Genomic DNA, 25,531 nt, shown 5'->3' on the forward strand with positions numbered 1-25,531 from the left:
AGGCGGGTAGATCACCTGAGGTCAGGAGGTCAAGATCAGCCTGGCCAACACGGTGAAACCCTGTCTCTACTAAAAATACAAAAACTTAGCCAGGCGTGGTAGTTAGCGCCTGTAATCCCAGCTACTGGGGAGGCTGAGGCAAGACTATCGCTTGAACCCAGGAGGCAGAAGTTGCAGTGAGCTGAGATCACGCCATTGCATTCCAGCCTGGGCAACACAGTGAGACTCCATCTCAAGAAAAAAAATAAATAAAAAGATGAAATGAGATCACATGAGATTAAAATATTTTTCAATGTATATAGACTACACAAAATTTTGTTCCATATAATTTAACCAATGATACTTCCTGGTCCTCTCCCCTAAGTCAAGACAATCGGGTATAACATATTCATTTCTCTCTGTGATATATGTAACTTTGAGGGCACACAAGAAGGCTTCTGACTTTATTTGGGATTTATACTCCCGTAGTAGTTTGTGAACTCTAAAAATATTGCATCCTGTAGTAGCTTGTGAACTCTAAAAATATCACGTCCAGGCTCCAAAATTTTATCAATAACACCTTAGGATTTTATCACTTTGAACACAAAATATTTAAAGCATATGAAGGCAGACTGTATTCCTAATGTAGCATAGAAATAGATGAGACGAGGTTATCAATAACTCAGTGAGCCCCGCCTATTGTAGAAATAATTATAACCATAACTGAAAGTCCAAAAATGTGCTGTATTCAAATTAAGATATTTTAATATGCAAAATAGAATGGTAAAATTGATAGATATAGAGACTGCTAACAGGAAATACAAATGTTGCAGCAGAATAGTTTAAAGTCTACTCTCAGCTGTATCTCCCTTGAAACTAATGCCGAAGAAAATTAAAGAGAGCTACAGGTCTGTCATGGAGGACTTGTGATTCTAAAGAACTATCTCATCTCATCCTTTAAGCTTTTGGATGGTTACCATAATGCTGGAAGCTATGCTTGGCTCACAAATAACCAAACGATAAACAACTTCTTCTCAGCAGCCAACTGGTCAAGTGTATTTTGTGTTTTAAAATAATCTTCTTCAAATCCAACAGAGCACAAAGGCGAAAAATAAATAAAATAAACTTTTAAAAACGTAGTTTAGAAATAAAATGGTGCTTTCAAATTTACTAATATGACAGTTGGCCTTGTAAATTAGAAATAATAAATGAGAAGCAGAAATCAAGAAGTCAAACTGGGGCAGGCGCAGTGGCTCAGGCCCTGTAATCCAAACACATTGGGAGGCCAAGATGGGAGGATCACTTGAGCCCAGGAGTTCAAGACCAGCCTGGGCAACAGAGTGAGACCCCATCTCTTAAAAAAAAAAAAAATAGCTGGGTGGGGTGGTCCATGCTTGTAGTACAACCTACTCCATGGGCTGAGATGGAGGATCACTTGAACCCACAAGGCTGAAACTGCAGTAAGCCATGCACTGAACTCCAGACTGGGCAATAGAGCAGAGCCAGACAGTAGCAAAAGAAAAGAAAAGAAGAGGAGAAGAGAGCAGAGGAGAGGAGGAGGAGAAGAGGGAAGAGGAGAAAAAGGAAAAAGGAAGAGGAAGAGGAAGGGAAAGGGGGAGGGGGAGGGGAAGCAGGAGGGGAGAGGGGAGAGGGGAGGGAAGGGGAGGGGAGGGTAAAGGGAAAGGGAAAGGGGAAGGAAAGGGGAAGGGGAGGAAAGGAAAGGGGGATGGGAAGGGGGATGGGAAGGAGGAGGGGAAGGGGGAGGGGAAGAGGGAGGGGAAGGGGGAGGGAAAAGGGGAGGGGAAGGGGGAGGGGAGGGGGAGGGGGGAAGGGGGAGGGGAGGGGGAGGGGGGAGAGGGAGGGGGGAGGGGAAGGGGAGCGGAAGGGGAGGGGAAGGAGGAGGGGAAGGGGAAGGGAAGGAGGAGGGGAAGAGAAAGGGGAAGGGAAAGGGAAACAAATGGGAAGGGGAAGGGAAGGGGAAGGGAAAGGTGAAGGGGAGGGAGGAAAAGGGAATGGGAATGGGAAGGGGAAGGGAAAGAAAAGGGGAAGGGGAGGGGAAGGGAAGGGAAAAAGGGGGAAGGGAAAGGGAAGAAAGCGGAAGGGATGGGTAAGAGGAAGCGGAAGAGGAAGGGGAAGGGAACGGAACGAGAAAGGAGGGGGAAAGGGAAAGGAATAGGAATGGGAAAGAAATGGGAAAGGGAAGGGGAAGGGAAGGAGAAGGGGAAAAGGAAGGGAAGGAAAAGAAGAAACAAAGGGGTTTGAAAGGAATGAAGGAACACACAGAGAAGAAACATAGACAGAAACATTGCTTTATTAAGGGTTCAATCTAGAAATATTTCCAGTTCTATTTTGCATTGATAGTCAACATTCAATATTCAATGAGTTGTAGGACTTTTAAAAGACTCTAATTTAATTTTCATTTGAAAATGATACATTTGTGTAATCTAAGTATGAGAGGAAGTGAAATGTCACAAACCCAAATACAGCAAATGTACTAGATTCTATTCTGCTATTACAGAAAAATTAGCTTAAAGAGAAGATATCTCAAAAAAAAAAAATTATACAGTCATGCACCCCATAACAACGTTCTTATAAACAATGGACCGCATATACAATGGTGATCACATAAGATTAAAATCCTGTATTTTTACTGTACTTCTTCTATGTTTAGATATATTAGATATACAAATATCTAAATATGAATACACTGTGTCCCCGCTGCCTATTCAGTATAGTTGCATGCTGTATAGGTAGGTTTGCAGCCTAGAAGAACAGGATATACCATGTAACCTAGGTGTGTTGTAGGCTACACCATCGAGGTTTGTGTAAGCGCACTCTATGATAGTCACACAAGGATGAAATCGCCTAACAATGCAATTCTCAGGATGTACCTCTGTCATTAAGTGACGCATGACTATACTTCTATTTCCTCTCCCTTAAAATGTAACCACACTTTCTGTTTTCAGCTTTAAGGAAACACACAAATTTTCTGGAGTGGGTAAAGGAATCTGTTGGTGTGAGTAATGCCTGTGTTTCATCTCTTGGAAGTCTACAGGTAATTCTGATGCACACCCATGTAGAATCCTTAAGCTATCTAGTGAGAGAGTAAGTTCTGGAACTCAGGAATAGTACCAGCTGCTTGTTTCCTTCACTACCACCCCCATCCTCACTCCTATCCTATCTAGGACTTCTCAGAGCATTTTATACATCCTAACTACTTCATACTTTATTAGTCTGGAATTTATGTGAAACAATTACCAATAGCTTTAAAAATATTCAACTCCTTACCAAATAAGTCTACTTGAGGAATCTAGTCAAAGAAAATAATCAGAGATGCCAACATAAATTGATATACAAGTACATTCTCTGAAGGGTACTTCTAAAGGTTACTTATAAAGGCAAACAAAATTGACAAAAATATAAATGTCATATGAAAGAAAAAAACCATCAAATAGAGTTAAACATTAACTATAAAAAATCAGCACATAATATAACATTATGCAAACTAGCCATATTTATGAGGCATAGGAAAATTCTCAATACAGCAGAAATTGGGAAAAATTGCAGGAAATTAAACTATACCTGGATGTTCCCCCTGGTAGTAAGAATAGCCAACATCTGTATAGAGCCATGCTCCACAGAAGTCCTAAAGTTAATACATCAAAATGTCATTACTAGTCATCTTCAAAACTTCAAATTACAATCATCCCTCAGTATCCTTGGGGGGCTGGTTCCAGGACCCCTCGCAGATACCAAAATCCACAGATGCTTAAGACCCTTACATGAAATGGTGGAGTACTGCACATAACCTATGCACATCCTCCCATATAGTTTAAATGATCTCTAGATGATTTACATGACCTAATACAAAGAAACTGCTTTGTGTAAATAGGTGTTACACTGTGTTATTTAGGAAATGAGGACAAAGGAAAGTTTCTACGTGTTCAGACACAACCATTCTTTTTCTGTTGTTGTTCCAAAAATTTTCAATCTAATCTTGGTTGAATCCATGGATGCAGAACCCATGGACACAGAAGCCTGATGGCATTTCCCTGCTTCTATTATACCCTTCATTACTGTATATATGCAAAGAGCAAGCTGTATTACTATCAGGGAAAAAAAGGGGGTTGGGGAACCTTGAAATATACTTCAAAAATGTTTATAAAAGTAATTTCCTAAACTTAGACAAAACATCTCACCTTTCTAATAGAAAGAAAAGCGAGACGACAAAGACATAACTAAGAAAGCATCTCTTACGAGAGGTTGTGTGTATCAGGGGTATTGGAAAGATACCAAACATGCCAAGCAACTAAACCAAACAGAAATAATAAACCCAGCAGGTAAGAAACAGTTCAAGGTCTCCCTTTAAAAAATCAAAAGAAAAGGAAGCTAATGATACCAATGCAACAGGTTCCCTTTATTACCTTCTTCCCCTTTCCCTAATCAGGTAAGAATCTCTTTTGGAAACTTGTCCACAACTGGTTTTATACTAAATCTACCTATGTTAATTGTTTAGGAGGAAATATAATTCACAAAAACAATGCCACTCATTATTTACAGGGACAGAACAATGGCTTGTAGCAACTGCACAGTGAAATAGTCCATAGTCCTTATCCCTGGCACTGCATGGTAAGCTGATTCTTCTAAGAGCTCATTACATCTTTCTTGATGGGATGAATCACACGCTCTCCACAGACTAGCTGGACTCTATATTCACAGCAACACTGACTTAATAAGGAAGACCAAAGAGGTGGCAAAGATGATTAAAGTATTCACACCAATTGAAATACTCTCCTGCAGGATAAAATATTAACCACATGTTTACTCTCGAATGAAAATACAGCCTCTAGCAAGAAACTTTCCACACGAAGTGTGAGCAAAATGTTCCCTAAAACAGTTGGAAAAGGTAGTCAGCCACAAAATACTGGACACAAAGGTGAGTATGTCAAATAACTTTGAAAAAAGCCACAGCTCCCTTACCCTCTCCATCTCACTTCCAAATAAAAGCGTGAAAATTTTTCAGAAATCCAGAAGCCCATGGGACCCTTGGACTCTTCAGGCTCTCAGGCAATAGAGTATCATCATCATCTGTACACCCTGCCCACTAAGCCTAATAGTGGAATGAGATTATGACCACTATTTCAACAAGTAAGACTCCACCTCTCATTTGGGTTTTGAACCAAAGGAGAGAGTTTGACCTGATGGTGCTCTAATGTATCAGAATACAACTTTCCTGCTTAGAAACAAGAGATTTTAATTGATTGGTAACATTATTCTAAAATAATTTACTCTGTTCATTTAACCTGGAGGAATATAAACCACTTAACTATGAAGATGAGTTATTTAAAAATGTTAACTTATTTTAACCACTAGAGATCACTAAATCAGAGGGCTATGAATAAACAACTAATTTATTTCCACAATTTTACACAGAAAACCTGAACCACGACACATTCATAAGAATTTATAACATCTTAAAGCATGACAGCATAGGTAAGCTCTCATGGGCTTCACAGAAATAAAGAAATTGAATGCTTGTACCTAAGCAGCAAGTATGCTTTCCTTCCATCTGAATACTGAAAAGATGAGAAGGCTTTTTATAACTGAAAATAAAATAACACTTAATCATATTTATATATGAGCTCTCAGACTAAAATACAAACAGCATAAAACACAGACAGCAAGATTAGTATTTCAAGAGTAAAGCCAAAGAAAATTCAAAAGACTAATTCATTACACATTACTATTCAAGTATATTGTATGCAAATATCACTTCATCTAGAAATATATATGTAGATCAAGGCTTTTCCTATGGGAAAATATGGGCATCTGGCTACATTAAGTAATGCTCCATGTAAGCAAAAAGATGGCTGAATATGTAACAATTTTCAATGTGAAAAAAAGAGAAAGAGCATGAATGTCCAAAATTGACAGAAGACAGAATACAACCTACAATGAAATGTTTTACACTCATTAAAATAGTTACAATAAAATTCACACCAGGGAAAATTCCTATTATATGAAAAATAATGTTGAAATAATCAGGATACAAATACATGAACATAGCATGACTCCAACGTGTGTGTGTGTGAATACTGGTTGTTGCTGGGTTCTGGAGTTATGAATGATTTTATTTTGTTCTATTCTACAATTTTGCCAAATTTTCTACAATGATAGAAGCATGTTATCTAAAACAATGTCAGGCTGGATATGGTGGCTCATGTCTGTAATTCCAGCCTTTGGGAGGCTGAGATGGAAGGATCACCCAAGTCCAAAAGTTTGAGACCAGCCTGGGCAACACAGCAAGACCCCATCTCTACAAAAAATTAAACAATCAGCCAGGTGTGATGGCTAGTGCCTGTAGACCCAGCTACTTGGGCGGCTGAGGCAGGAGAATGCTTGAACCTGGGAGATAGAAGTTGCAGTGAGCTGAGACTGCGCCACTGCTCTCCAGCCTGGGTGACAAAGCAAGACCCTGTCTCTAAATAAATAAATAAATAAATAAAATTAAAATTTTAAAATGAAACTGCATCAGCTAGGTGGAACTGGTTAATTGGCAATGAGGGTCTCAGTGCTCTCCTAACGTGTTCCTGTGCTGCAGAGGTTTTAAGGCTAATGCTCTATTTCCCAGGCTCTTCTGCAGATAAGGATCTAGATACAAACTGAACTGCACCCACTCAGATTCAGTAGCATGAGATTTTAATAGTGGTGTGAAACAGATTTTTCCTGGGCTGTTATGACTGGCAGCATTTCTAGGGTGGATCTCCAGCTTGACAAATGACAGAAGCAAGGTGAGTACACCTGGAGGCAGGGCGGTGTGTAGTGTGTAGAAGGCAGGCTCCGATGGGAGGAGTTCAGGTCCCTGGACTGCAGCACCTCTTTCACCACAAAAGCAGAGAGGGTAGCTCCACAGGCAAGCCACATGTTTGTTACTGCATAGCTTTAAAGGTTCTCCAGGGCCATCCTAGGACCTGCTCTGCAAACCCTTCCAGTGATTTTGTGAGAAAAAAAAAATTCTAAGTGATAAATCCCTTTTGTTCAAAAATGTTTTATGATACAAACAGGTTCTGTCTGCTGCAACTGAAACGGACTCACACATCCAAGATGTTGAATAACTTGAAAAGAAACTTCAGTATGCTTCAAACAGTTGAAAACCTAGTTTAAAAAATTTCTTTTAACTGTCAACTTGACTTGTTTGCACATCTGTGAATATCCAGGTAAATTAAATTGGGTCTATTCTAAAAGAAAATTAACTGACACGAGACCCACTGATAAACTGGATTCTGCTTCTTTGGATAATCTACTGCAAGATAAAGTCCTCAAAAATTTCAAGCTAATCTTAATGAGAAGATCTTCCAATATGGCTCCTCAACACATCTATAAAAACAAAGTATTTCAGGAGACTAAGCCTAAAAGTTAAGTTCATAATTCAAAAAAATCAGAAACTAAATATACTCTTTTTTTCCAAGTAGACTCTTCTCAGTTTAAACCTATGTTTTCCATGCACTTTTTTTTCTACTTGAACTACTACAGAAAGGAGTGTGCTGAAATGCAAAACAAAGTTAAAATATTTAAAACAGGTATTTTTATACCTATGCAAAGAATAAATCAAGCAAATATCAAGCTACATCCTTTTTAATCTTATGTGATTAGTATTACTTCGACATTTCTCAATATATACTGTGCTAAATTACTGGCTGCACTGAAAAAATGTTTACTAAGTCATTCAACAGAAGTTTATTGAACATCTATAGATTCAAAAGTGAAAATGACAGATTCAGCAAAATGCACATGAAATAAGAGGTAAGAGGTCTGATAAAAAGGAACAATAAGGGTTCTGACAAAGAGCATCAACATGCTTTTTGTTGTTGTTGAGATGGAGTCTCACTCTGTCGCCCAGCCTAGAGTGCAGTGGCGCAACCTCGGCTCACTGCAACCTCCGACTCCTGGGTTCAAGCAATTATTGTGCCTCAGCATCCTGAGTAGTTGGGATTACAGGTGCATGCCAGCACATCTGGTTAATTTTTGTATTTTTAGTAGAGATGGGGTTTTGCTATGTTAACTAGGGTGGCCTTGAACTTCTGGCCAGGAGTTCCACCCACCCTGGCCTCCCAAAGCGCTGAGATTATAGGCGGGAGCCACCACGCCCGGCCAACAAATTTTTTAAAACAGACAGAACAGGCTAAAATAAAGTTTTTTCATTCAGATTAAATAAATTAGGTCAAGGACTAAAATAAATTAGGTAAAGGAATAAAATATTATGAAGACTAGACAACAAACTTCCTTTTACAAGGAGACTTAGGATAAAATGATCAACTGGGTAGTCAAACTAAATTACCATGAAGTCCACTTTCATCCTTAAAAGTTCATAATGTTCTGAACCAATATAAATATTTGCTTATACATGTGTCAAATATCCCTGTAAGAACATAGAAAAAGCAAATAAAGAGGCTGCCTGTGAGGAGAAATGGGAGAGGAGACCAGGAGAGGCAGCAAGAAAGGGACTTTATATGGTACACATATTGTGTCAAATTGTTTTCATTTTTAATGATATGAAATGGAATCTATTCAAAAAATGGATATATTAATAAGTGCATACGATACACGGCACTGATTTTCATCAGAAATGTGAAGTGTGATATAAAATAGGAGACTATCTGAACTTTGATATGGAAGTTGGTACCATGCTCACGAAAGGCCATCGTGAAGATGCCCTGGAAACCAATGGTTTACCCAAGACACAACACTCATCATGGACACCAAGAATTCAGGAGGGGCAAGGGATAGCAGCAAACAAGCAGAGGCGGTTACCTTCCTGTCACAGGTTTTAGGACTCCCAGCAGTGTTCTGCTTGAGGAAGCCAGCTGTTGTTGACCAGCGTGTGGGATTTTTCCTTGAAGGCTCTTCAGAGGAAAAATTATGATCACTGACAGAAGTGGAGATGCCAATTAGAGCTGGGTCACTACTGCGTCGAACATGAAGAGGCATATCTGTAAACACAAAAGCACTACGCTGAAAAATAAGATACTAATGTTGGTAAACTACATGCTAGGAGAACACAGGGAAATCCTAAAGATTAAGGAACAGAATTTCACTTTCGTAAAAGGGGACAGTGGGTCAGTATTCTAAATACAAATTCCTTTAGGTCCTTTAAAATACTACATGGTGAAAGAGATGTGGTCAAGTGTCAGCTCTGAGCAAAACTGCCCAGGTTTGTATTTGGACTTCACTCCTTGTTATCTATGTGGCCCTGGCCAGGTTGCCTAACTGTTCTCTGCCTCTAGTCCCTTCCAACTCAAATGAAAATAAAACAGTACATCTTTGATCAGGGTAATGTGAGGACTAAATAATATAAAGGGGTAAAACAGTGCTTGACATATAGTGTGTACTCAGTAGAGAGTAGTATAATAACCAATACTGTGATCATTATCCCAATATTTCTAAATAATCATCACATGTATCATTTAAAAAATAATGATTCTAAGCAAGTAAACAAATTTCACCTACCTTTTAATCATATCTACTGGAATAAAAATACAGAATCTATATAGTTGACAAATAATTTATTGTATATTTCAAAGTAGCTAGAAGAGAGGATCTGAAATGTTTCCAATACAAAAAATGATAAATCATTGAGGCGTGAATATCCTAATTACCTTGATTTGACCATTACACCTGGTATGCATGTATCAAAACATCACATATTCTCCATAAATATGTAAAATTATGTATCAATTTTTAAAAATCTATAGAATCTAGACATTTGGCTGCTCTACTGAAAAATTTTGTTGAATAAAATGTTTATTTTGTTCAATAAAGTATTATCAGAATATATATTATTTATACTTAAGAAAGAAAATACTCAAAGTAATACGTTAATCCGCAGGTAGTTTCTGTCATATACTCACATATACGATTACACAAAAGGTAGTATTTTAGCAAATGTATCTGCATAGAAGAGCTTGCTTGCAATTGCTGTAACAACATCAATACTAAACTCAGGTGAACACTTGATCATTATCGTAACACTGACAACAGCCTGGCAAACATGATCACCGCCACAGCAAAGAAGATACAGAATTAAAAATGCAAAGCGAAGAAGAAGAGAGTCTGCAACAGCTGGAATCAGAACTAAAAGTTCCACTCAGCAACTGAGTGAAATCACTCAAAAACATAAGACAAAACTTAAATTATGTTTAGAGTACTCTGCTTTTAAAAACTAGGATGTAAGTATTTGTTTTAAAGCCTCTAATAATACAGCTTGATTGATGGATTGATTGATTGATTGATTGATTGATTGATTGAGACAGAGTCTGGCTCTGTCACCCAGGCTGGAATGCAGTGGCACGATCTTGGCTCACAGCAACCTCCGCCTCCTGGGTTCAAGCGATTCTCCTGCCTCAGCCTCCTGAGTAGCTACAGGCTACTACAAGTGTGCACCACCATGACAAGTTAGTTTTCGTGTTTTTAGTAGAGACGGGGTTTCACCATGTTAGCCAGGCTGGTCTTGAACTCCTGACCTCAGGTTATCCACCCTCCTCAGCCCCAAAAAGTACTGGGATTACAGGTGTGAGCCACCATGTCTGGTCTAATGACATAGCTTTAACCATGAAGCAGTAAACTCATCATTTATTCTAGGAAGGATATTTCTGAAACACTGGTGCACTGGTCAATGGTAAAGATATGGAAACCTTGAGGATACCAAACTAAAGACAGGCTATTTATATACAGTGAAGGCTATATTTAAACCACTGTCAATCCAATAGTCTACAATGAAAGCAAATTAGAATTTATCAGAGCAAACAGAAGCATATGAAACATAATAATATCAAATTTAACACTGATTTCTACATCAGGAGGATCTGATAATAATAACACAGTCTGAGCAACATTACCAGAGCAAAAATTTAGTCAACTCTGAATTTAATACTGTTGGTGCCTATCTTAATTTGCTGAGAGAAACATAAACATGAGGATTTTAATAATTTCTGGATTTTAGTGTGTGTAAACACTCATGAAGCCTTTGCTGCTTATTAATATACACCCCCAAAAATAAACACCAATAAGAACTATATAGTCACTCTCAGAACAAGGTCGCAAAAATACACATCTAAAAATCAATGTGCATTAATATTACAATGCCCTTACTGTAAGAAAAGTTCTCTACCAAGAGGAAGCAAAATTTCCAGAATCATCACATTAAAAACTATAAGCAAAACAGCAACAAAATGGGGAGGGATGGGCAGGAAAAGACCAAATACTTTTAGACAATGTTGTTAATTAGACACAGGTTCTGTTGCTTTCCAATTACAGGGTTAATTATTCAGTTGTTAAGTACCTCTGTACACCTCAACTTCTCTCCCTCTTCCTGTCACCCGTTTGTGTGTAAGTCTACGAGAAGCACTATTAACTCAGAAGAGAAGGCCTTTAAAACATAGCACAGACATAGGACCAAAAGCAGTACCCAATATCTACAATAAAATAATCAAATAAAAGTATATTCCAACTTCAGGGACGATACACTGAATTTGCTTGGTCACAATAAAACCGCTTACCCTATTGCGTTTGAAATTTTCCTCAGGAGAATACATTGCATACATGATTTCGATTAAATAATTAAGACCATCTTCTTCAGACTAGACACAAACACTGTGTTAATGTGTTAGTCTGCAACAGACAGACAAAAATAATTAGTATTTATCTCTATATACCCGTAGCTTTCGAAATAAAATGTGGACTAGGGGAAAGAGGGGATTTGAGAAGAGGCAGATAACAGAGGGAGCTCCAGACCCTGCGGGATGTCTCTTGTGGTGGGTGATGGAGCTCATGGATAGGGTGGTGTTCGCATAAACTGCAATGTGAAGGATGCTACAGGGAATGCTCTGTCATACAGCCCTTCTTGTGAGTTCTTCCAACATTAAACTTTTTATTTGCATTTCAGTGATATTGATAAAATAAATTAAACTAAATTAAATTAAATATAGTCTGGATCTCCTATTTGCACTACCTCATCACCGAGTACTCCCATGCAATTTCAGGCACCATGTTTACATTTGTGTTCACTGTCAAATTCAGGAAGGTGTCCTAGATTTGATTACCACGCTGATGACAAAGAACAAAACCCAAAAAAAGAAGTCAACAAGGCCAGGTACAATGGCTCACACCTATAATCCCAGCAGTTTGGGAGGCCAAGGTGGGAGAATTGCTTGAAGTCAGGAGTTCAAGACCAACTTGGGCAACACAGTGAGATCCTGTCTCTACAAAAAATAAAATTAAAAAATCAGGCAACTGTATTAGAATTTTGCTGTAGTCCTAGGGCAGGAAGCAGGACTTGACTGCAGAGGCAGGGCTTGGACACCAGACCAAACTGAGGACTAGCTAAAAAGGGGCTGGGACAGAAAAAGTTTTCAATCAAACACACTCACCAGCTGTCATGTCAGTTTACTATTGCCATGTCAACACCTACGTGTTACCTACCATTTCCATGGTAATAACCTAATGTCCCAGTTACTACTCCTTTCCTAAAACTTTCTGTATAAACTTCCCTTTAATCTGCATGTAATTAAAAGTGAGTACAAATATGATTGGAAAACTGTCCTGGGCTGCCACTCTCTGCCCACAGAGTACCCCAGCTCTGCAGAAGCAGTCACAGAGCTGTGACACCGTTGCTTCAATAAAGCTGTTTTTTTCTAGCCCCAGCTTGCCCTTGAATTCTTTCCTGGGCAAAGACAAGGACCCTTATGGGCTAAGGCCCACTATGGGGCTCACATGCCCTGCATCAGTCTCAGCTACTCAGGAGTCTTAGGTGGGAAGACCACTTGAGCCCAGGAATTCAAGGCTGCAGTGAGCCGTGATTGTACTACTGCACTCCAACCGGGCAACAGAGCAAGGCCCTGTCAGTCAGTCAGTCACTCAACAGCATGTTCTCATAAAAGGATGGCGAAATGACATCATAATGATGTTGAAATCAAGGTTTCCTTATGGTTGGAAGTGCTGTAAGACCTGAGTCATCATAGTACATAAAGGCACCATAATCAAAGTCCAAATAAAAAGACCCCACGCCACCCCGGGGCAGGTCTAGGTTCATACAGCATACGATTTAGACTCAGCAAGACATCTTTATCTCTCACAATGATGTGTATCTATCTGATGGATATCTGTTACACATCTGGATGTGTATTGGTTTATGATTTCTTCTTGGTTTTATGATTGCATGAAAATTATAAGGCATTTTTATGGAGTTTTCACACACACATACACACGCATGCACATACAGTGTAGTAACATTGTACTAGAACCCACCACTTAAATGGAGGGATCTGAAATTTTTTTATTTAAATAAGGCACTACATTAGACACATGGAAAAACATGTAACGCACATCACAGATGAGTAAGCTGAGGCTTAGAGAGATGACATGAAAAGTTAGTTTTCCAGCCAAGACTTCAGGCTCCTGAGCCAGTGCTCAATCACCAATCACAAATTATGAAATCAGATCTATTAAGTTCCATTTCTAGCTACCTGTGGATATAAATGTTAGTTTCAGTTTTTTAAAAGAGAAGAATTTTGGGCCAGGCGTGGTGGCTCACGCCTGTAATCCCAGCACTTTGGGAGGCAGAGGCGGGCGGATCACGAGGTCAGGAGATCGAGACCATCCTGGCGAACACAGTGAAACCCTGTCTCTACTAAAAATACAAAAAAAAAATAGCCGGGCGTGGTGGCGCGGGCACTTGTAGTCCCAGCTGCTCGGGAGGCTGAGGCAGGAGAATGGCTTGAGCCTGGGAGGCACAGGTTGCAGTGAGCTGAGATTGCGCCACTGCACTCCAGCCTCGGTGACAGAACAAGACTCCATCTCAAAAAGAAAAAAAAGAGAAGAATTTTGTTGTTTTCCTAGCAGAATTATGCACTGAGAAGTCATATCCTGATTTTAATTCACAGCATGATTTCATTTTGGGAAGAGGAAGAAACGTTACATTAGCCATAAACATATATTGTAACAACAGGCACCCAAATTTCAGAAATGTTAAGATAGGAAAAGGAAAAAAACTATCGTTAAATGGAGGAAGTACTACATATAAAATAGGAAAGCATGCCTGCAAGGAAACAGGACTAGATTCAGTGGTTCCTAAACTCTGATTTCAGGGCCCTTTCACACTCTAAAAATTGATGGCCTCAAAGAGTTTTTGTTTATGTGAGGGCAGAGCTAGTAGTATTTACCATTTTAGGAATGAATGAGAACAACTTTAAAATATATATTAATTCACTTTAATAATAAAAAAACCCATCACATGTTAACACAACTCAATTTTATGAAAATTATATTTTATAAAACAAAGCACATTTAGTGGAAAGAGCAGCAATGTTTTACATTTTGCTTAACAGAAGACATCTGGATTCTCCTATCTGCTTCTGCATTCTCAGCTGCCATATGAAAAAGTATATAAAGGAAAAAAAGAACTTCACAAATATGCAGCTGGAAGAGGGAATAATGTCTTAATAGCTTTTCCAGAAAATTTTAGATTTTCTTCTCTGATACCACACCATAACTCGACCAGTGGTGGTTTCTCAAAGGTCAGTTGCAATATGAATGTGAAGTTTTCTTTCTTTGTTACACTAAAATCTATTTGTCTGTCTCACATTTTGAATGAAACTTCTACCTACCAAAAACTCCATAACATTAGTCATTTGGAAAATATTAGTTACTGAGTTAAGCCAATCTTCCAAATGTTGATACATTTCTTTATTACAGAAAATCACATGTTAATATCTCTGCCAATTTAATCAGAAATATCTTTATGTATTGGGAAGCAGTCATGCTCACAGTGGGACATAAGTTTTCCAAAATCTAATTTTCACTAGAAAGTTTGAATTTTATCTTTAGCAACAAATACTGCCCATTTTTTGCCTTGTAGTGACAGGCTTGTGTCACTCATTCTTAAGAAACTCTCTGCCAGACACTCAAGTCTGAATAACCACAGTTTTTCTGTCGGTATTTCAAATGAAAACGCTGTTCCATGAAAAAACCTCCCATGTAAATCAAGCTTTCGCATAAAAGTATTTCTCAAGACAACCACTGAGAAGCTGAGCACGGTGGCTCACAAATGTAACACTAGCTACTCAGGGAGGCTGAAGCAGACGGATCACTTGAGCCCAGGAGTTCAAGGCCAACCTGGGCAACACAGTGAGACCATACCTCAACAAAAATAAAATAAAATATAAATTTAAAAAGGAACCACTGAGCTTCCATATGTTGGAGAAGTGTTTTATGCCTACATCATCACATGAAATGTTAAATTGTATATTAAAGGATCAGATTTTAAGTAATTAATTTTGTTTCTTAATCAAAAACAGTGGGTGAATATGGCTTTAAAAAAAAAACTGTGGGTGTGTGGGGTAAAGAATACACTTGGTGCCACTGTCTTGATTTGTGTCAAGTGATGTACATTTTTGCCCCTCGGGGCCTGGGCACCACTGATGTAGATGTCAACCCAGTGAACAACACAAAATCGGTTTTCATAACACTCTGAAAACAGTATTCCACCCAAGGCCTTCCTGAAATGATCTTAATGATCCCTTAGGGCCCAGAGACCACACACTAAGAACCACTGGCCTAGACCTGTGATCATGGCACATCAGTCACCTCTCTGGGCCTCCATCCCTAATGTATAAATTCAGAGGTGGCATTACTGGGTTTAGAAGTTCCCTTTAATACCAGAAAGGTGCCAGTCCATGTATGTTCATACACCCCCAACCAGGGATCATCCACCAAACCTCATCCTTGCAGAATAACAATTTATGAAAAAAATGTATTATAAAAAACATAAAAGCACTGCAAAGCAGTCTCAGCAGCCATTCTCAGGGTAGCTCCCAACAGGTCAAAGTATGACAAGCAACACAGAGTTCTAGAGAATGGTGCAGTAGTAGCCACAAATGGCATGAGGTCCTTTCATGAGTTTCACCTTATTTTAAGGAAAAAAGACATTCGTATAAACATCTGGCCTTATCAACAAAATCCATCATGAAACACAACTTCCTCATTCATCTAAAAGTTCACCTAAAAGGATTCCCAACTCTAACTGTCCTGACTAAATACAATATTGCATAAAGAAGGTAATTCTGCATTGGCCTCAGATGAATAAAACATAATCTTCTCACCTATGATCTGCTACGTTTCTGGGACCCATGGCCTATTTCAGCATTATTAACAATCTGATGTAATTGTGTTCATTTCAGTAATTAGAAATAATAGGAGCTTCTCATTTAATGTAATTTGGTCACTATTATAGCCATTCCTTATCTCAAATTTTAGCAAAACTGATGCATTTTAAAATATGATAAAACTTTCTAATCCCATAATCTTCTGATTTATTTAATATATAGATTTTCAAAGTATATCCCCTGAAATATTAAAAAGAAAATTCAAAGACAAGGATCTTCAATAATTAAGCTGCTGCATGAAGCACAGAGCGAATGGTGCGATGTCACTGGGTCCAGAATGATGGTGGAGACTGTTTGATGTGTACACTGCTTTGAAGAGGGGATAAAACAGCAATAAACCCTCATCACAAGATCTGAAATTTTCCATGGCACTAATGCACTGTAAATATTGATGTCTCTCTCTAGGTAAGGTGCCTTTTAAATAAGTGGAAGGAATGGTGATCTAATTATGAATTAGAGCAAATATCAAAGGGCAGACATATACATTTTTAACTGTTAAATATCCCACCCTTTCTTCTCATCAACTTGCCCAAATGCTCTCTTCCTTCATTCTTCAAGTTGTTTTTCAATTATTTAACCACTTAAGGCAACAAATAAACCTCTGCCAAGAAGACAGGCATAAATCATCAAGGTATTTAATCAAATCTAAATATAACATGCAGTTACATGTGTGCTTTTAGAACTTACGATGCAAACAGCAAAATTATTCTTCATGTAAAATGAAAATTATCTCTCTCCCATCTTCAGGGCAATTATACATTTCCTAAAGAGACATCTGTCCATGGGAAGAAGCAAGTTATTATCACATGCTGCGGGGATACAAACCTGTTATCACGATTGCAAAATCCACCTTTAGATATGTGGTACTTCTTTTCATAAAGGTATTTACCCATATTTCACTTATTTACTAGAATCTTTGGAAGAAATTTGTGGAAGGCAAGGCAAGAAATAAGCTTTGAAAAACAACAAACAACTGAGAGAGAAGGATATAAAAATGAGTTTTATCACCTCGTTATTAAATATTTTTTCTAGATAAGCAATAAACACAGGATACTATGGTTGGAAGATGTTTAGTGATAAACTGAAATATTACATTTTACAGATAAGTGCAATGAGCACCACATACATAATTTAAGGGCCAGGTCAAAGGTCACTATGCTCCAAGGAGACACAGCTGCATCTGGAGTACTCGGTAATCGACTCCCTGTCCTGTGCAATTCAGATCTGATCACATCCCTATCCAGACAAAAATAAGACATATGAAAAGTACAAGATGCCTATATTGCACTTGAAACAACAGGTGATTTCTTGGTAAGTTTAAGATACATTACTGTAGATAACACGATGTTTTCAATGGTTGCAATGAATCCAACAAACATAACGAGGGAAAACAAAGTCAAGGGGAAAAAATATATGCAATTTTCTTTCGAGACAGAGTTTCGCTCTAGTTGCCCAGGCTGGAGTGCAATGGTGCGATCTCAGCTGACCGCAACCTCCGCCTCCCGGGTTTAAGTGATTCTCCTGCCTCAGCCTCCCAAGTAGCTGGGATTACAGGCATGCGCCACCAAGCCCAGCTAATTTTGTATTTTTAGTAGAGATGGGTTTTCTCCACGTTGGTCAGGCTGGTCTTGAATTCCCGACCTCGGGTGATCCGCCCACTTCAGCCTCCCAAAGTGCTGGGATTACAGGCGAGAATATATGCAATTTTCTAATGACATATTAATGTTTCCACCCAAAAGCCAAGCATTTTTCTGAGCCATATTAAATTTATACCATTATGATTCTCACTCTGAAACTGACAATATAACCACTCTGATCAAAAATCCTCTAAACACCTAAGAACAAGTGAGGAAATCTGAATAAGATTGTATACATTTTATATAAAGACTGTATATTAACATTGTATAAATGTTAATATTGTGGTTGTGACAGAACAGGAACTTTTCTCAAAATCTTAACCATTGAAATGAATCTCTCTGTATCATTTCTCATAATTGCATGAGATTCTATAATTAGCCCAAATTTAAATTTTTTTTAAAGCACAAAGAGTTAAACAAAATCCCAGGTACAAATTCTCAATGTCAAGGCCTGCCACGATTGAGACTTAGGGTACCTTCCTAACATTATTTCCCCTAATACTCTGCTTATCACCCAATGTTTAGCCCCTATAGCCACTGCCAGTGCCCTGTAGCCTATCCACATGGACAGCTCCCTGAACATGCACCACAGTAGACAACCGCATGGCTCACCAGTGCTGCAACTTCTGTTGTCAGGAATCTTTGCCCGCCTCTCCACGCACTTCAGTGTGTCCTATACCCTAGAAGTCCTCCTCAAATGACAGCACCTCCTCCAACCCATCAGATCTAGTATTTGTGTCCTGGCAGCAAGTGTTTGGCGAACTCAGAGAGGGGTCTTTGAGGACAGTTTAGCGGAAAGAGCGTTTCTAACATATGGCAGGATTAAGGAATGACAGCAAAGGGTATAGTGCCCTCTGCTCACATGAGGCAAGGGGAGCTGTAACATTCCCCAGAGGGCCACAGCTACACAAAAGCCACAGCCAGGAAGGCTGACTCCCTCTTTCCACTTCCATCAATGCCCTGCTGCGGCAGTCCTAGCATGGAAAAGGGGCAGAGGGCATAGAGCCTGGACAGTCAGTGTGAGAGGCTGGCCTCTTGGCACATGCAGCAGAGCAGACAGGTGTGGAGGATCACAGGAAATGATCCAGCTCAGACGTACTAGTAAAATTCCTCTGCCTCTTTCTCCCACTGCACCTTGCTTCTCCTTTTTTATAAGAGACAAGGTCTTGCTCTGTCACCCAGGCTGGAGTGCAGTGCAAGATCACAGCTCACTGCAGCCTTGAACTCCTGGGCTTAGTGCTCCTCCAGCCTCAGCTGCACCAGTAAGTGAGACTATAGGTGGACGCCACTACTCCTGGCTAATTAATTTTTTGTAAAATTAGGATTTCACAGTGTGGCCCAGCCTGATCACAAACTCCTGGCCTCAAAGTGAACTTCCCATCTCAGCCTTGAGATTACCAGCATGAACCACTGTGCTCAACCTGTTTCTACTTTTAATAGCATTGGCCAGTTATTCAGCAAGAGGACAAGTATTTACTCTATTCATTTTTACAACCCATCCACTCTAGACACACACCCCAACAAAGTAGGAACAAAATGTTTTAAAGTTGGCTAAGATACATCAGTCAGAAACAAAATACTTCCCAATCCGTTTTTTAAATAGATGTATTCCAATATTTTATTTTTATTTTAAATTTTTATTTTAGCTGCAGGGGTAGAGAGGCAGGTTTCTTTTTCTTTTCTTTTCTTTTTTGTTGAGACGGAGTCTTGCTCTGTCACCAGCCTGGATCTCAGCTCACTGCAACCTCCACCTCCAGGTTCAAGCTCTTCTCCTACCTCACCCGCCCAAGTAGCTGGGATTACAGGTGCCTGCCACCACACCTGGCTAATTTTTGTAATTTTAGTAGAGATGGGGTTTCACCATGTTGACCAGGCTGCTCTCGAACTCCTCATCTCAGGTGATCCACCCACCTCAGTCTCCCAAAGTGCTGGGGTTACAGGTATAAGCCACTGCGCCCAGTCTCTGTAGGTTTCTAATATAGGTAAATTTCGTGTCACAGGTTTGGTATACAGATTATTTCGCCACCCAAGTAATAAGCATAGTATCCAAGAGTTGTTCTTTTTATTTATTTATTTTATCATCACCTCCTCCCTCTCCATCTCCCTGTCTCCACGCTCATGTAGGCCCAGTGTGTGTTCAGGGACTCCTTTCCTTTCATCCCCAGGGTAGAAGAGAGTGGTTAAGGGGCATAAGAAATGGACATCAGAGGTGAAAAGCCTTTGACTTCTCTCTTCCCGCCTCCCAGGGGAGAGTGAAGGACCTGGCCCGAGGCAATGATGTAAATGACCAGCTACTTATCAAAACAGGCATTGGCTACTGAATCCTGTGCACAAAAACATAGTATCTCAGGTCCTTTGCTAAGCCAGTACAGTTTAGGGGAAAAGTTAGTTGAGTCCCTGCCAGACACATGTGATCTGGCCACCCAGAGAGCAAACGGAACACAGTAGTTTACAACAATGACTTTCTCTCTTTTATGTATATTTTGGTGTCCCTATTTTGCTATGGTTGAGATACCGTCTGGCTACTTCGACCAATAAATATTTGATTAGCATCTAACTAGACATCATTATCCTAGTGATTTTAGAAACTAATAAACATGAGACCAAGATGTTGAGAGTCCTTTACTGTAGAAAAAAAAAAATTCACTCTAAATTGATCCCATTCTGCCCATTCATTCATTCATTCATTCATTCATTGAGACAGGGTCTTGCTCTGTCTCCCAAAAGGGAGTAGAGTGGTACAATCATAGCTCACTGCAGCCTTAACTCCTAGGCTCAAGCGATCCTCCCGTCACAGCCTCCCAAGGAACAGAGACTACAGGCAAACACCACCGTGCCCTGCTAATTTTTCTTCTCTTTTTTTTAAAACAGCATCTTACTCTGCCTCCCAGGCTGGACTGCAATGGCACTATCATTGCTCACTGCATTCTCAAGCTCCTGAGCTCAGGGAATACTCCTGCCTCAGCATCCCATGTAGCTGGGACCACAGGTGCCCCCCACCATGCCCAGCTAATTTTTTTATTTTCTGTAGAGACAGGGTCTCACTATGCTGTCTAAGCTGGTCTTGAACTCCTGGCCTCAAGCTATCCTCCCGCCTCAGCCTACCAAAGTGCTGGTACAGGCGTGAGTCATCATGCCCGACCTGGCTAATGTTTTTATTTTTTAAATTAATGGGTCTCACTATATTACCAAGGCTGGTCTCAAACTCCTGGCCTCAAGCAGTCCTGCTGTCTTGGTCTCCCAAAGCGCTGGGATTACAAGGTGTGAGCCCCTACACCAGGCCTCTGACCATTCAAAAAAGAACAATTCCTCTAACAGATTGCTACTCCCTCCCCAGCGACTGGCTCAGGACAGGTAAAAGGCAAATATTAGTAAGTGTCCAATGGGGACAGTTAGAAGAATACTAAATATGATGAGAAGCCCAGATAAAAATAACCAAAGGTATTTACACAACTGGTACCAGAGACTTTCATTGAGAGAATATTATGGAATTATTTTTCTGGATTGTTTTTGTATTTTCAGAAACATACCTTAATGGGCAATGAGGAGACTGAAGCTGAGACTAGGGGAATGTAAGGTGGAAAGAAACTGAGAGAAAAAAAAAAAAAAAGAAGCAAGTTAGAGGGAGGACAGAGGGGCATATGAGCAGGCAAGAGTGAGCAATTTTACTTAAAATTTTTTAAAAAATGCAAGGTGCTGTGGCTCACGCCTGTAATCCCAGCACTTTGGGAGGCCAAGGCGGGCAGATCACCTGAGGTCGAGAATTCGAGACCATCCTGACCAACGTGGAGAAACCCTGTCTCTACTAAAAATACAAAAAGAATTAGCCAGGTGTGGTGGCGCATGCCTGTAATCCCAGCTATTCAGGAGGCTGAGGCAGGAGAACAGCTTGAACCCGGGAGGCAGAGGTTGCGGTGAGCCGGGATCACGCCATTGCACCTCAGCCTGGGCAAGAAGAGCGAAACTCCATCTCAGAAAAGAAACAAACAAACAAAAATGTGTTTCTCTTGCAGATAAACAAAAATGAATAAAACATGAGAACATAAAACAAACTCCTGGGCTCAGGTGGATCACTTGAGCCCAGGAGTTTGAGACCTACCTAAGCAATACAGTGAGACCTCGTCTCTACAAAAAATACAAACATTAGCTAGGCACAGTGGCATGCATCTGTGGTTCCAGCTATTCTGGAAGATGAGGCAGGAGAATCGCTTGAGCCTGGGAGGTCATGGCTGCTGTGAGCCCATTTCATGCCACTGCACTCAAGCCTGGACAACAGAGTGAGACTGTGTCACAAAAAAATAAAAATAAAAATGAGAGAGAGAGAAAACAGAAAAAAGGGAGGGAGGCTTATGTTATTGTTATTTATAATATTGTTTTTCTTCATATATGTGCTGAGCAGGAGATGTGCTACCTTTCTATTTCCATATGGCCAACAGGCCCAGTTAGAATGTAAGACCCACAAAGGGATAGAACATATCTTTCTTCCTCACTGTCTCACCCTCAGTGCCCAAAACAGTGCCTGGAAAACTAAATACGGTTGATTCTAGTTTTGCACAGTAGTTATGTTATATAAAGTAACTGTAAACACTGAATGAGCAAATACTCAACCATTGCTCCTAGGAGAACTACAAGGTTAGGTAGAGCCTCTGATCACAACCCCGTTGTTCACCATTCAATACAGAGCCTTGCCTTAGGTGTGATCTGTATAAAGACATCTTACTTAACATATATTGTTGATTAAACTCAAGGCCAACAGGACTATAACTCATACCTGAACCAAGCTTACCTAATACATACACTTTCTCTGGAAGGTGTATCATAGACTAACTGTGCTGAGGAATACTAGACAGCATTTTGGTATTATGCTTGGGCACCACTTTAACAGCAAAATCACCAGCAAAAAAGCATGAAAAAGATGGTGACAAATAGCCTATGAAAAGGACACTTTTTTACAATATGAAAACCAGAGCAAGAAGGCAGTTTCCCATTCTTCAACCTCAACTGGAAACATACTAGGCAAGTGACTCAAACTGTTTGCCATCCCACACACGTTCATGAATGAGCACAAAGGTGCCCCGAGTATTAATTCAGGAGTTACAAATAAATTTTAGCAAATAGCTAAAATCACAAATATGGACTTCACAAATCATGAGAATTTTAGGTAAATATTTACTAAATGAACGACTCTTATAAATCTTTAAAGGAACTATACCATTCCCTCTGTCAGATTCCATTCCAGATACTGCTCTTGTGCTTTTTTTCCCCATAGGCAATCTTTTGACAGGAGTGTGCTGTTTCATTGCTCCTCTCCAGTACTCAACTAACATAGTTTTTGCTGTTGTTGTTGTTTCTTGTTGTTGCTGTTTTGCCACGAGTGCCATAAACGTCTTTCCCTTTATCAACCCATATTTTTGAGCCCCATATCCCTAGGATTTCATAGTATATAACATAGACCTGGTCTCTGCCCTCGTGAAGTTTTCAGTGCCCTGGAGAAGGCAGACATGATCCAGCCCTTCAGTGTGATCCTGCTGCTTCATAAGTACACAGCACTACAGGAACATCTAAGACAGGCACTGTCTTTAAGAGCTTTAGCAAAGACTTCAAGTGAAAAAGAACAGCTAAATTTTACCTATGAACCTATTGCATTCTTCTGCAGGCCACCTCTTGTGGAAAGCCTCTGACCACGCCTCCACAAGCTCCTTTCATGGCTGCCAGATCGTGTCATTGTGTTTGCCACATTGCCCTGCTAGGTTTTAGGACCTTCCTCCTCACTGGCAACCCACTCCTAGACAACCTCACCATGCTTTTCACTGTCATATCCACAGAGGCAAGGCCCTTAAAAGTATCTGAGACAAGTCTCAATCAATTTAGAAGTTTAGGCAGGGCACAGTGGCACATATCTGTAATCCCAACACTTCGGGAAGTCAATGCAGGTGGATCACCTGAAGTCAGGAGTTCGAGACCAGTCTGATCAACATGGTGCAACCCCATCTCTACTAGAAATACAAAAATAAGCCAGGCGTGGTGGTGCGCACCTATGACCCCAGCTACTTGGCAGGCTGAGGCACAATAATCCTTTGAACCTGGGAGGCACAGGTGGCAGTGAGCCAAGATCGTGCCACTGCACTACAGCCTGGGAGACAGAGCAAGACTCTGTCTCAAGACATAAAAATTAAAAAAAAAAAAAAAAGTTTATTTTTGCCAAGGTTAAAGACATGCTCCAACACAGCCACAGGAGATCCTGAGAACAACTGCCCAAGGTGATTTGTTACAGCTTGATTTTATACATTTTACAGGACAGAAGTTATAAGCACACATCAATCAATACATGTAAGGTGTACACTGGTTTAGTCTGGAAAGGTAGGACAATGAAGCAAGGGATTCCAGGTTACAGATTCAAAGATTTTCTGGCTGTCAATTGGTTGAAAGAGTTGTTATTATCTAAAGATCTGGAATAAACAGAAAGGAGTGTCTGGTTAATATAAGGGGTTGTGGAGTCCAAGGTTCTTACTATGCAGATGAAACGTCCAGGTAGCAGGCTTCAGGGAGAATGATGGTAAATGATTTTTAATCAGATTTTAAAAGGTGCTAGACTCTTTACGAGAGAGATTTGCGAGGCCATTTCAAAATACATCAAAGAAATATATCTTGGGGCAAAATACTTTGATTTCTTTAGGGCCAGCTACCTGGCATTTTGTTATATATTTTATCACTACCAAAAGACTATCAAGTGGCTGTTCTAATGTTTTGGGTTTTTTTTTTTAAGACAGGGTTTTACATTGTCACCCAGGCTGGAGAGCGGTGGCATGATCATAGATCACTGCATCCTTAAACTCCCAGGCTCATGTGATCCTCCTGTCTCAGCTTACCAAGTAGCTGGGACTATGGGTGCACACCATGATGACTGGCTAATTTTCTTATTTTTGTAGAGACAGTGTCATGCTGTCCAGGCTGGTCTCAAAATTCTGGGCTTGAGCGATCCTCCCGCCATGGCCTCCCAAAGTGTTGAGATTAGAGGCACGAGCCAGCCTGTTTTAATGTTAATGCTGGTCAGTAACACCTGAATTCCAAAGGGATGAAGGTATAAAAAGGTATATCCAATCCCCTTCCCCATCATGGCCTGAACTAGTTTTCAGGTTTACTTTGGTATGTCCTTGGCCAAGAATGGGTCCATTCAGTTGGTTGGGGTCTCAGAATTTCATTTATTGTTTGCAGTCTGTTTTGGTTTTGTTTCAGGGCAATGGTGGTGGTGCCTGGCCAGAAGAATGGGGCAGAAGGAAGAGAATAAATGAGCAGAGAAAACTGCAGGTGCAAAAGCCAGACACTGAAATTCAAGCGACACCAATCAGACGTAGATTTGGTCTTTTCACATAGTCCTGTATTTGTTGGAGGTTTTGTTCGTTTCTTTTTACTCTTTTTTTTTCTCTAAACTTCTCTTCTCGCTTCTTTCATTCATTTGATCTTCAATCACTGATACCCTTTCTTCCAATTGAATGCATCGGTTACTGAAGCTTGTGTATTTGTCACGTAGTTCTTGTGCCATTGTTTTCAACTCTATCGGGTCATTTAAGGACTTCTCTACACTGGTTATTCTAGTTAGCAATTCGTCCAATCTTTATTCAAGATTTTTAACTCTACATCCAATTGGTGTACCTGAAAGTGATGGAAGAATAGAACCCAGTTGGAAAACACTCTGCA

The 25,531-nt window shown here is 39.9% G+C and overlaps 1 protein-coding gene across 1 annotated transcript in view; it reads right to left on the bottom strand.

Annotated features, from left to right (window-relative positions):
• Positions 1-25,531, bottom strand: part of LOC115900458 (partitioning defective 3 homolog) — a 371,816-nt gene that overhangs the window by 10,891 nt on the left and 335,394 nt on the right. Inside the window, exon 4 of the mRNA XM_030941336.1 lies at positions 8,791-8,969. Coding sequence (XP_030797196.1) covers positions 8,791-8,969 — 179 coding nt within the window. The remainder of the gene's footprint in view (positions 1-8,790; positions 8,970-25,531) is intronic.

Source organism: Rhinopithecus roxellana, chromosome 11, assembly GCF_007565055.1.
Source record: "Rhinopithecus roxellana isolate Shanxi Qingling chromosome 11, ASM756505v1, whole genome shotgun sequence".
Taxonomy (NCBI): Eukaryota; Metazoa; Chordata; class Mammalia; order Primates; family Cercopithecidae; genus Rhinopithecus; species Rhinopithecus roxellana.